At 25.2% G+C, this 13,857-nt stretch overlaps 1 protein-coding gene across 1 annotated transcript in view; it reads right to left on the minus strand.

Moving 5' to 3' along the window:
• Window positions 1-477, minus strand: part of LOC107444466 (uncharacterized) — a 13,452-nt gene extending 12,975 nt beyond the window's left edge. Inside the window, exon 1 of the mRNA XM_043044035.2 lies at window positions 75-477. Coding sequence (XP_042899969.1) covers window positions 75-111 — 37 coding nt within the window. The 5' untranslated portion in view covers window positions 112-477. The remainder of the gene's footprint in view (window positions 1-74) is intronic.
• Between the last annotated feature and the right edge of the window lie 13,380 nt (window positions 478-13,857).

The following is a 13,857-nucleotide window of genomic DNA, read 5'->3' on the forward strand; positions in this document are numbered from 1 at the left end:
AAATAATAAAGAAATGTATTCACAAAATATGATCAAAGATTTTCAAAAGATACGTATAAATTTAGGGTACTTACCTAAAGATAAAACACAGGTTACGAATAATTGTTTCATAATTAAACAAGATTTTCTTAAACCGAAGTATTTTAGCTCTTAAATGCGAGTTGTAATAATATATTCTAACAAAAATAATAATTTCCGGTATTTCTGCCTGCAGCTGTATTTACTACAGAGTGATATCACGGAGACGAATGAATAAATGCGAGAACAATAATCAAACGTGAAATGTTAAATAAACTGCACAACAATGCAAAAATCATTGTAAATAAAAAACGGAAAAAGCTCTGTTTGAAAAGAGAGGGAAAATTCCCTACTTCCTTCCACGCATGCTCATTTGCTTCAGATTTTTTTGCTCTCCGTTCAAAGTGTACACTTAAACCTAAACCAGATCTATCAATAAAAGGTTGCTATGGAGACGATAGTTGCTACGTTAATAGACGTTTACGAGATAATATTTAGGAGTTTTTGACGAAATGTGTTCGAAAATGAAAATCTAATTTTTAAATATATTTTTTTTCATGTGAGAAAATGTGTGTGTGTTTTTAAGCTATTAGTAAAATATATAATATTCTAGTCTAGAAACAACGTAGAACGCTAATAAACGAATAAAAAGAACCAGTTGAAATGTGCTTATGGTGCCGTTTCTACATTATTTTATTTATATTGGCTTAAAATAAAATTGCCAACGGAAAATAACCACGGTGTTTTGATGGGTTTTAACAATTACGTAAAAATATTTCGAATGAATTATATTTTTAATTCAAACTTCTGTCAATAAAAGTTTTTTTTTGTGGATAAGTTAAAAAATTTGTTTTAAATCAATAAAGCTATGACATCCACCCTAACCAGTGGTGTATGTTTAAATCACAAAAAATGAATGATTAATACTTTTTTATATCTACATCATACTTACTGTACAATAAATAGCTCATAATCAAGAATGTATAATTTTGAAAGGGGATTAGTCCCCAAAACTACGCTACTGACCTTAACAAAGAAAATTTTTGTCAAACAAATTTAAGTAATAAAAAAATCATGCATTTTTATATTAATTTTTCAAAATTTTCGATGTTAAAAAACATTTTGTATCATTTTTAAAATAGAAATATTTCATACAACAAAAATTAAATAAAACATTCAAGTGGACTTCATTTCAAGATTAAAACTTTCTCAGAATACCACTCAAGTTTCACTGGCTGCGGTCAGTGAGCGGGTGGATGACCATTTTGATAAGCCTGCGTAGGGACCGAGGGAGCGCAGTATCAATCCTAGTTAAATTACTTTAACTTTATGTGCTCGACTTCGAGCGCAGGTCGTCGGGCTACTATAGCGGGGGAACACCCTCTGCTGAAGATCAAAATTGTGATGGCATGTCTTTGGATCATCCTCAGGGATGCTTGCGAGACCATTGATAATAGCTTATTATACAGCTGTAGTGCCACATAAATGAAGAACAGTTCAATAATTCCTCAGACCAATTTTGATTTTCTTTAAATTATTGAATTAATGTTTGAATAAAATAATACATCTGAATTCCATTTTTTCTCTCTAAAAAACGTTACTTAGTTATAATTATATGAAATTTGAGAAATTGAAAGAAGAACAAATGCTAATCATTAGAGTTAGTACACATTACAGATACATTTTAGAAAAGTGTAGATATTTCAATAAGTAAGATATTTAATTATTATAAACTATTGCATACATTATAAACTATTGCTACTTATTAATTAATTATTTTAAATAGACCGTAAATGCAGAATAATTTTAACCAGCTGGACTCAAATTTTGAAAAATTGCCTTAATGATACAAGTGGTAGTTCAGTGCGCAAAAAAGTAAACGGACCACCCAGTGTTATTTTTTGTGTGACACTAAAGAAATTTTTTTTACGCTGGTATCGATACCGCAATTAAACCATTTAATTTCATTGTAAAGGATATTACAATTTCTGAAAAACATTTTCAAATTAAATAATTAAAGTATCAAATAAATATTCAATGTTTAATAGTTATAATTTTTTTTTTCCATTGCAAAATCTGATGTATTTTCTTTTTAAATTTCAGTATAGCTTTTCATCTTCAAGGAAATCTACTATCAAGACACTATAAATGGAAATGGCACACTCTGATGGAATTTTAAGTTCAATCGTTACTGCGAATGATTTTAACAGTGATTATTCAGCAAGGACCACTTTAAATCTGCCATTTAAGTCATCATGTTGAAGAAAGATGCTTTCATGTTGAAGTTTGGAGAAAGAGGGAAACTTGTGAAGTTCATCCCTGTTTTTTTGTGGTGCGTACAAAAACTGTTGCTGAATTTTTCATATAAGCATTTAACGACCACTTGGAAATATATTTTCAAGCAAATATAGACTAACAATTAGAACTCAAACTGTATCAAACAGTTTAAAGTTATGAAAAGAAAATTATTTTATTTAATAACAATTAAGTATTTTTAACTTTTGTTTTACCACAAGGTTGTCGACGTTAATTTTGAACAATGAAGGTAATGTATTGCATTTACAATTGGATGAAGTTTATATTACAGTGTGTTTTGTTTTTAAATAAAAGTATTATGCTGTGAAATAGTTATATTTATTATGGATTTCTTTTTTCTTAATTACTGTAACGGTTGAATATTTAAAATTGGTTGATTTTTAATCTTTCGGTATGATATCGAAAGCAATTTTTTTTAATGCTGATTTTGAAGTATAACTGAAACTCTTGAGGATTTTCATTATCAACATTGAGTTTAATATTTTAATTTTGGAAATTTTAACATAATTATTTATTTGAAATTTGAGACAATAATTTATGCTTTTTTATTTTTATCATGTTTAAAATCATATTATTGTAAAATAATTATAATCGTGAAAAGTTCTTTTGACTGAATAACATTTATATTATGATTAAAATTCCTAAAGAGAATATTGCTTAAACTTTTATCTTAAAGGTCTTGTATATTCTTTGTGAAAACGTGTACTTTTTTTTAATTTTTTTTTTTTAAAAAAAGTCTCATTCAAGACATTTGCCTATAATGTTTTGTTTGTTTTTACTATGTTCATGAAGCTTAAACTCTTATCAGCGAAATACAAACAATGAATTAGTTGATTTTAAAAAAAAAAATTTGTGATAGCAAGGTTTTTAAAAAGTAACTGATGGCAGTCAAATTTGGATCAATACAAAAGCAACTTATAGTAAAAAAGTATGTTATGTTTTTTCGTCTCATTCTTGTATGCAATTAAATGTTTGTGAAAATTTAATTCTGATAAAATACAATATTTACTAATTTTTTTTTTGGTCTTGACATATAAATGTTATCTAAACTTCAAGTAAATAAAAGTACATAGTACCTTTAACTAATTATTGAATCGTTAAAAATTTCTGATGTCCCAATGTAAAATTATTTTTACATTACAAAAAATAATTGCAAATTTTTTTAATTAAAATTCATAAAAGCTCTTTTTGTTTCCACTCCCTGATAATATTTCTACAGGTGCCCTTAGGTTTTGTTTCTTGTGTTTCGTAAGTAAAATTTCAGATTGTAAAAGGATAAAGTTACGTAAGTATTTCTCTGTTTAATTTCAATGATAGAAGTGAAATAATTTATGCAAGTAAGTAATTTGAATAATTTTCAATTTTCTTTATTGTGTCAGTTATTACAAAAAATAACAATTTAAAAATTTGAGATATAATTTAATTTTAATATTTTTGGAAATGAATAAATTAGTTATATACCAGTAGAAAAAAAAGTTAAGGTAAATTTTCAACTCAATTCAAATGTAAATTTAACTTAGCAATTATGTAGTATGGTTTTCTTAATTTACAATTTCAGAATATAAATAATGATTAATAATTGTAAAATTACAAATGGCTTAAATTACAAATTTTAAAATATATATATATTGCAAACTAACAAATTCAATTGAGCTTTTGATAAAATAGGCTCATTTTTTTTTTAATTAAGAGTACATTTTAAATTTAAAGACTTGAAAATTATTAATGATATAAAATTTGCTTTAAAACCCATTGTATGAAGAAAAGAAAAAAAATATCAATAAAAGTTTCAATAAAATATTTCCTAATTAAGTTCGAAATATTAAAAAAAATCAGCTGAACATTAGATATACTTTGGAGTAAAGAGGAGAAAAATGGAAGGTAGCAGAATTCACTGATATAATTTTATTTAGTATTTCTGTATTGCTAAGTAAATAATGTATGGAATGACATAAAACTATTGTTCTATGTTTTATTGCTTCACAAAAATACAGAAAATTAAGTAAAATTATATCGCCGAATTTTTCTACTACTATCCATATCTTCCTCTTGCTTACTCCAAAAAAATAAAAAGCAAAGCAGAAATATCAGAAAATACAAAATCTAATATTATATAGCATCAAAACTAATGCAAAATAATATTATGGCGAACGCTAGATAATATTAGTTTGTATAGAATCTAATATTATATAAGGCTGAGCAAACAGCGACCTCTTGTATCTTTCTAATATTAGAACTTGTGCAAGATAACGTTAGATTTTGCCGATTTTCTGATATAATCTAATATTATGTGCTACTTGGGCAGTCGAAAATTTTTTAAATCGTAAGGTATACAAATTTTTACATAATTTTAAAGAATGCAATTTTACAAGGAAAAATACAAAGTTTGAGTGAAATCGGTTGAATAGTTCCTGAGAAATCGAATAAAAAAAATAGTATCAGTCGATTTCAATTTAACGAAAACTGTTAGCTCGAAAATTATAACTTTTTAAACCCTCGTTCACATTACATCTGAAGATGAACAACATACCTCACTTCGTTTAAATTTCAAATTAGTTTTGTAGTGATTAAATAATTTATGTCCGTTTTTCTTTTTTATAGGCTTTTCGAAACTTTGATATAAAAGAAAAACTAATCACAACAAAATTATAGTTTTTTTCAGCCAGATATTTTTAGGCCTGAGAAAAAAATTCGCCTTCTTTAAATTTGAATTAGTTTTGGAGCATAAAGTTTGATGTTTTCGTTTTTTAACTTCGTTGATAGAATTCATAATATAATTATAATCCCGAAGAGCTAGGAAAGAAAATTCTTAAATTTTCAAAAGATAACATGGACAAATAAGGTGCCTTTATTTTGCAAAATAATAATATTTAAATTTGGGGGCTTGATGTTTATACTTTTGTAAGACGTATGTGTATTGTTAGATGATTGTGAAACTACTCTTTGTGGTTGGTAAGAAGCTAATTCCCCCCCCCCCCTCTTGTCTGAAAGAATGCAGTTTAGCGGTTTAAAAAATAAAATTCACACCTCATTAGCAAATACCAGTAGCTAAATATCTTAGTATTTTCAAATTAAAATATTTAAATTTGCACGTAAAGAACAGATTTTAATATACTGACTACACCAATACAACCGATTCATTGGTAATCTGCTCTGCTGTGGGTTTGTTAGATAAAAAGGATTTGCACCAAACAAGAGGCTGAGCCCCAAATATATTAAAATTAAAGCGTAAAAACTGGAAAAATGAATAAAACTAAAGTGAATAATGAGCGAGCACCTTCATATACTAAAAGAAATATATAACTTTGATAATTGGAGTATCAAATGTGAACCACTTTATTGAAGAAAAAAAAAATGCAGAAATAAAGGGAGTATACTAGCCAAAATGAGAAGGGGACAGAGAACATTTAATAATTAGCCTACATTATCAGAATATTAATATTTGCTTCTCAACACTCGATAACTAATTATGATCAGACTAATTTCAGTTGCTTCCTTTTATATAGCTAAACATTCATATTAATTATATACAAGAATATTACAACGACCAAAATTGCGACGATGTATGCATATACAGTGGGCAATGTCTGTTTTAAGAGCTGGATTAACTGACTTGCTGACATCACAAAAGTAGTACGATAATGTGTTTGGAAACTTAAAGTTAATCCTCACAAAAGTTCTTATGGGCTTATAATGTTGAAAATTGTGATGATAAATGCCCAGACAATGACGAATTCAGCGACATGGAGCACAATCGAAATTATTTCAACGTTTGAAATGTTAATTACTCACTAGTCAAACAATCCAGCTCATAGTTTCCATGATAGATTTTCGAATTCTTCTTAAATAGTAATTCTTTAACCACTGTTTTAAATACATCTGCCATTAAAACAAACTACAACAGAAAAGATTGAAATCTTAAAAAATATAATATTCAAGTCATTATTTTAAAAAACTTAGGGAATATTCTTACTGGAACTGGTTTGATCGTTCTATCTAAAATCCACCAATTAGATTCTCAATCGCCTAATGCATATTTAACACGCTGAATGCCACGGGGGGCACCGGTGACCGACGAAGCCAAGACTACTAGAAACACATAATTCAAGTAAATTTTTAATTTCTTTGCATTATTATCGTTACTAAAATGGCTTGAAGAAATTAATAAAATGTAGAACACACAAAAATAGTTTTATTTATATACACAGAGATGCCAACTTGCTCCGGACAGCGAATAAATATTTTCAAACAGGTAGTTTATTAATTGTGATTCTTGGTTTAATAAATTCAATTTAGTAGATTTTTATCCGCCATTATTTCTAAACAATTTGTAGGCTTATATAATTCACCAGTTTTCTTCAGATATGTCGTGCTAAACCTTTTAAAAAACTAGCAAAATCTGTCTAATATTTGCAAATTTAATTTGTAGTTATTTACCGTTGTGGCCAGGCGAGCAAGACATATAAAATTAGTGTGGCATTCAACTCGTTAATATGCATTTTCCTTTAAATGAAAGTTACAATAAAAATTCCAGCCATTGCATCATTAATAAGTATTTTGCATTAATATTGAAAGTTTGTTTTCAAGACATTTTCCAATACAATTTTTTTTTTAGAAAAAAGGGGGATAAAATATATCTATTCTTTCCTTAAGATTAAAACAAATTAAACCTTTTTTGATTATTTTTGAATGGTAGAGGTCGGAGCAAACCCCAAACGTTCTAAGTGATAAAACTATGATGCGAAGTCTGGTAAGTTGACCAGGGATGAAGTATTACTCCAGTTGACTGAACATTAACCATTCACGAAATCCTCAGATTCTATAATCTAAATATTAGTTATATCACATAATTTTGTTTCTATATGACAAATACAGAAAGTAAAGGGTTTGTTTGAAAATTTTCTAGAATTTGGTTTTTTTAATTTTTTAATATAAAATAAAGCCAAGTTTTTATTAAAACAATTAAATCTGAAATTCTATAAAGAATTTCAGATTGCAAGCATGTAAGGAACTAAATGACAAAAAACTGAGAAAAATTCAAAGAAATTATATTTATTCTATATAAAAAGAAAAAAAAAACAAGAATACAAAAATTATTGTTCCACAAAAATTCAAAAATAAGAATAAAAAGTGTATAATAGGAAAATTGGTATAAAAAAAAGTTTCAGTGAAAATAGTTTTCAAACACAAACACTAAATATAAAGCTTTTATACCATTCAAGTTGCTGTAAAAAAGATAATTACATGAGATGTAACAGAGGATAAGGATACAGGACAAAATATAACTAGATAAAATAACATAGATTATTTTATCTAATCCTAAAATAATCTATGCTATTAATCTCATAAAATAATAACATAGATGTGTAGGATAAAAAATAACTAGATAAGATGTAATATAGGAGAGGCCATTATTAAGTAAATGGTTTGTTTAGTAAATAACTTAATAAGTATGAAACAATAATAATTCAAAATTAAGATTGACATCTTCTATGGTCATCATTCCAATTAAATTTACTTTGACAGAAAAAATTATTTCACATTTTTTTAACAATAATGCACATTGACATAAATGCATTTATCATATTAATGTTGAAGAATTACTACAATAAAAATATCTGCAATTTTTTTTTATTGAACTTCTGCTTAGAGGTGGAATTTTGATAGTAGTCAAACTTTGTATTGTATATGAACTTCACGATATAACATAATATTAATATTTTTGAATATTTTATATGAATAATAATGCCTGTAGAGACAGCACTAATTTCTTGTGAGCCAACTCAACATAAACAAACATGAGAGCCTGATCAAAACAAATTGCAATGATGTCAATAAAATATATCAATTATAGTTTTTCAATTATTTTGTATACAAATAATGCATAGTAAACCTTTTTAAAGGAAAGAAATTAGAATTCATTTGAATCAAACAATTGCAATCAAGTGTTTTTGTTAATTAAAATATAATTCTTAAGCAACAAGAACAAAGTATTTAACATAATTTAAGTATATGTTTTATTTTAGGCTTGAATCATTAAAATATAAGATATTACTATAAATATAAAAGCCTAATTGATGGGGAAATAGTAATGACAGTTAATATGTATCATATATAACACATATGTATCATATAAACAAAAACATATCAGCAATTAGAAATAGGAAATATATTTTCAAGTTTTATTAGAGTTCGACTCCTGATATATAGTTTAGAACTGTATTTTCCTTATAAGGCAAAAATTAAAAAAAATATTTCTACAGTTTGTGAAAAAGCACACTTAAATATTTGTTTGGAATATTAAAACATGCATTAAATAACTCTTAATTCATATTGCTATAAAAATATCAAAGTTTCTTAGCAAAATTTCTAGTAATTTACAGTGACTAGTTAATGCATTGAAGTATAGTAAATGGACTATAAATATATAATAAAGCTTATCACATTTTGACTTCTAACAAAACTAGTTTAATATCATGGCATATTATATAGTTTTTCTAATGGCACAATTTTAGAACATGTTCAAAAATATCAATATGAAATAACATATAAAATTTTACAAGTGGAAAATAGAAACAACTATTTCACCACTTCTAAAATTTTATTACAAATAACATAAAATGAATGACATATTTGTTTAGTTTTTACAAGTATCACATTTTACTTAGTTTTTACAAGTTCACAGTTAGTTTTTACAAGTATAACTCTGTTCATAGCTCGCAGAATACAAAAATAACTCTTATAAAAATAAGTTTTAATTTGCACCATGATGTGGTGTCAATTAAATCTTTCATGTATAATAAAATTACATTGTGCTTAAATCACAGATCGTTTAGTAAGATGGCTGATAAAAAAAAATAGGAACAATTGGCTTTATATAATTGATTATTAGCCAGAATGGCCAAATAACAATGTCTTTGAATCACCAATGTAAATGAACTGAACTTTTATTTCTGAAAGTGAGAACAATTAGCATTACAGAAACAACTAGTGCTACATATTTGATTAAAACAGATTATTAGCCCGGATGGCTCTTTGAACCAGTAATGTAAATTAATTGGGCCTTTAATTATGAAAGTGAATAAGTCAAATTTTTATTTATTTATTTTCATTTTAGAGGCTTTTAATGGTTAGCCTTTGAATGAATATAAAAAAAATTGACAAAGTTTAATGAAGTTGGGTAATATTTTCAACACTGTAATTTTAAAAAATTAAGTGCTTAAATGCAACCGTACCACTAACAATAAAATAGAGTTTAAAATACACTATTTGATGACTTATTTTTAAAACTAACTACATGATTTGTGAATTGTTATAAAAAAACATTTTTACCACTTCATAGAAAATTTTTAACTACAAGAGATCACCATATTTTGAATAGAATACAAATTTACATTATACATATTCTTAAAAAAATTAAAAGTAATGTGATAAAATGCTACACAATTTTAAATAAAATAAAATAGAAAACATTTAAAGCATTGATATAAATAAATTTACAGACCTTATCATTTTATCTTAAGTTTATTAATATTTAGCTATTTAATTGCTCTGAAATCTAACCAAGAGTGTGGGAGAAAGTGCAAGAAAATGAAAAAAAGTCCCTCCATGATGCTGTAGATTTGGAAAAATTTTATTATAAATTACAAATCATGATATGAATTTAAAAACATTACCAGATTTTTCTTTTTCAATGAAATCAATTGAAGGAACTAAAACAGTAAACAATGCTCAAAAAACTATTGGCTTTAAAAGAATGGAATAATAAGACTAAAAATTAAACCAACAGAAAACTTTAATTGAAGAGTAACTTCAAATACATGTTAGCTTCATAATACTATTTTATTATTCTTTAATTTAGGAAGGAAAAAATTTAAGTCAGATATTAGAAGGAATTTTTTTTAAAAATTACTTTTATCTTTTTTAACACCTTAGATTACAAACAATAACTACAATATTAAATAATAATGAAAAAAAACAAATAACTGGATAATAAAATAATTAAACTAAGAAAAAATAAAGTACCATAAAGAAAAATATATGTTACTTTAATGATACCAATGTCTCCTAATCATATTACTCTGTTGCTGCATAATCTAGGAAAATAGGCTTGGATATTAGAAGACTTTTTTTTCTTTTCTTATTCTTTAAAAAAAAAAAATTCCCCGTACATCTTAGAATAAAGATAATTAGTACAATATTAAATAATATTGTAAAATAAAAAGTACGATAAGAAAACCATTATTCTTAGAATTTAAAGTTTAACGTTAATCCTATTTCAATTTCAGCTTTTTTTTCTTTCTTGCAATAATTCTATAGAGATGAAAAGAAATTTGTATTTTAAAGTGAGCTTTATCAGATTAAATATTAAAGTAATTTTTTTTATTGTTTTAATAAATTTAAATAAATGTAGAAATAGAAAATTAATTACTATAAAAAATAAATGAACAAGAAGAAGCTGAAGTTCTAACAAGAAACTTTAGTTAACAGAATTTATCATTACAACTTACATTAAAATTATGGTATATTATTACTCTAATGTAATGCTATTTAAATTAAATAAAATACAGTTCTAAATGTTATTAAAAAAATAAGTTCGAAGATTCATCATAGATTTGGTTTAATAAATAAGATAAGTACAAAAAATAAATACACAAGAAGAAATTAAAGTACTAAGAAGAAAAATCTGAGCTTATGGAATTTATTATGTTACCTTAATAGCACTCATCATTATATTCAATCATTTTAGTATAATACTAATCAAATTTAATAAAATAAAATTATGATTGATACAAAAAAAGATATGATTTGGTTTAAAAAATTAGGTTAATATAAAAAATAAATGCGAAAGAAATTTAAATTCTAACAGAAAACCTTAGCTTGTAGAATTTATCATTTCACTTTATATTGATGTTTTCATATTTTATTATTCTAATGTAATGATATTCAAATTTAATAAAATCTAATGAGATATTTAATTTTAATACGATAGAATTCTAAATGTCATATAAAAAACTAAGGTAACTCATCATCGACTTGGTTTTAAAAAAAAGTTTAATATACATATTTATATTAAACTTTTATATAATATTATGTTAGTATACAAGAAAAAATCAAGGTACTAACAAGAAAATCATAGCTTATAGAATTTATCATGTTACCTTAATAACACTTGTGTTTTAGTCTTCTTATGTAATAGCATTCAAATTTAATAATTCTGAATGTTATAGAAAAAACTACTAACAAATAACATTCATCATAAACTTTGTTAAAAAAATGGTTAACGTAAAAATACATTCCTTCATAAATTAATGTTTTAGTATTTTATTCCACCAATGTAATGCTTATAATATTTAATAAAATAGAATTCAGAAAAAAAAGTTTAAAAAATTAGGTTAATACAAAAAATACATACATAAGAACAAATTAAAATACCAACAAGAGATTCTCAGTGTATAAAATTTATAAAGCTACCTTAATTACACTCATGTTTTACTATTTCAGTGAAATATCATTCAAATTTAATTTGATAAAATTCTGAATGTTATAAAAGAATAAATAACAATTAACATACATTTTCAACTTGATTAAAAAAAATTTGTTTACCAGATGGTTAGTTTAGGGATGCACAACCAGCGACCTGCGGGCCCTCCGACTGTCATTGTGCAGCTCACAGAGAATCTCAATTCTTTTTGACATACTCAGTTTGCAGATTATATTGTAAACCTATTTTCGGCTGCTCATCATAAATCCAAGTGCTGTTTTGATAGTTTTTTTTTTTTTTGACAACTACAGCTAACGATTTTTAGGTATTTTTTAAAATCCTGATACACTTAATATGATATTACCAAACCTGATTTATAAATCACACAGTTAATTTATCACTTTTTGACATGTATTATTTGTGAACATTCCTCTAAATGTTCTTCAATCTTTTTATTTATATATTTAAGGCAGTTTTTGCTTCATAGAAACCCTGTATTTTTACTACGATAATATTATGATACAAGTTTCAATCTGTGTACATATAAATGATAACTTCTTAATGTGCTTTGTTTTTGCCAATTTTGTCATAAATCCAAGTTACTTTGCAACTATTTTTTAGACTGACGTCTCGGGGGCACTATGTGTTCCCCCGTAATGTAAAAAATTCTAGTTTTTATTACAACATGTGAATATTAAATCAAGCATTTAAATAATTACTTATTGAAGTGCTCAATTTGAGCTGATTTCATTGACAATTTTAAGCGATTTTTTCTGCATTTATTGCTATGCTTTTCCTTAATCCCGTTATTGTAACTACAATGTTATTCTGATTCATAAGTTTAAAATCGCTCATTTCAACAATTCCTTTTTAATACAATTTATTTGTGTCCATTTCGTCATAAATCCAAGTTATTTTCATTATTATTATTATTATTTTTGGCAGTTAGTGTCATTCATTTCCACGTGATATTCAGAGTCCTGATATTTTAATACAATGTTATTGCAACAAGAGAAATTTTAAAATTGGGCGAACTGTTTTTAATTTTATTATATATTTTTTTAGCATAAATGTTTCTTCATGAAAAAACAAAAAAGAAAAAGTTTTCTATTTAAAATTCATGAAACCTCTAACAATAATTGAAAAAATAGAAATATATGAAGTATAATACCAAATAAATGTTTAATCTTATTTTGTACTATAATGATGTTGTTTTAATTACATTTTACATTTAATTACATTTTTATTTACATCTTATAAATTTTCTTTAAATATAATATTTAATTTGAATTTATATTACTCATTAAATTACATATTTTTTTATACTTTTATTCTGTAAGCATTAAGTTTTTTTTTCTTTTTAGAAATTATATTAAAACGAGCTTTTGTAATACATGATATAATGAGAAAAAAGAGGAAAAAAAACTATTTTTTTATTATCAAAAATGATAAATTAAATATTTTTTTAATAAATCAATTTTTGATAAATAGGAAATTTTTTTTTTTAAAAAGTATGTTTTTTCATTTTAAAATGAATTTTAATAATTAAAATCTGACTTACTGCAAATATATTACTAAGTTTACTGATAAAAAATTTACTGCTTAGAATACTAATGTTTGAAGAAGATATTTGCCATCACCATGCCTAAATGCTTGTGCAAAACTTCATTAGTCACCCTGTTGTGCAAGTGGCCCTTCACTCAAAAAGGTTGTGCACCCCTAGATCAATGTAAAAATAAATACATACGAAAAAATTGAAGTGCTAACAAGAAACCTTAGCATTCATGATTTCAACTTAATTTCGTTAAAGATTTGGTATTTTATTACTCTAATGTAATAATATCATTTAAATTTAATAAGATAGAATTATGAAGGCTTAAAATATGGCTGTGATTTAACCTTCACCATCGACTTGGGGTTAATATCTTCTTATTTACTGACTTCTTTTTTAAGAATTTCTTTTTGCGGTCAGTACGTGTGGTAAGATAATTAAGGTTGGCTATCTTCTCTAAGTATTCCATCTGTCTAACTTTTACTAA

Source organism: Parasteatoda tepidariorum, chromosome 10 (assembly GCF_043381705.1).
Source record: "Parasteatoda tepidariorum isolate YZ-2023 chromosome 10, CAS_Ptep_4.0, whole genome shotgun sequence".
Taxonomy (NCBI): Eukaryota; Metazoa; Arthropoda; class Arachnida; order Araneae; family Theridiidae; genus Parasteatoda; species Parasteatoda tepidariorum.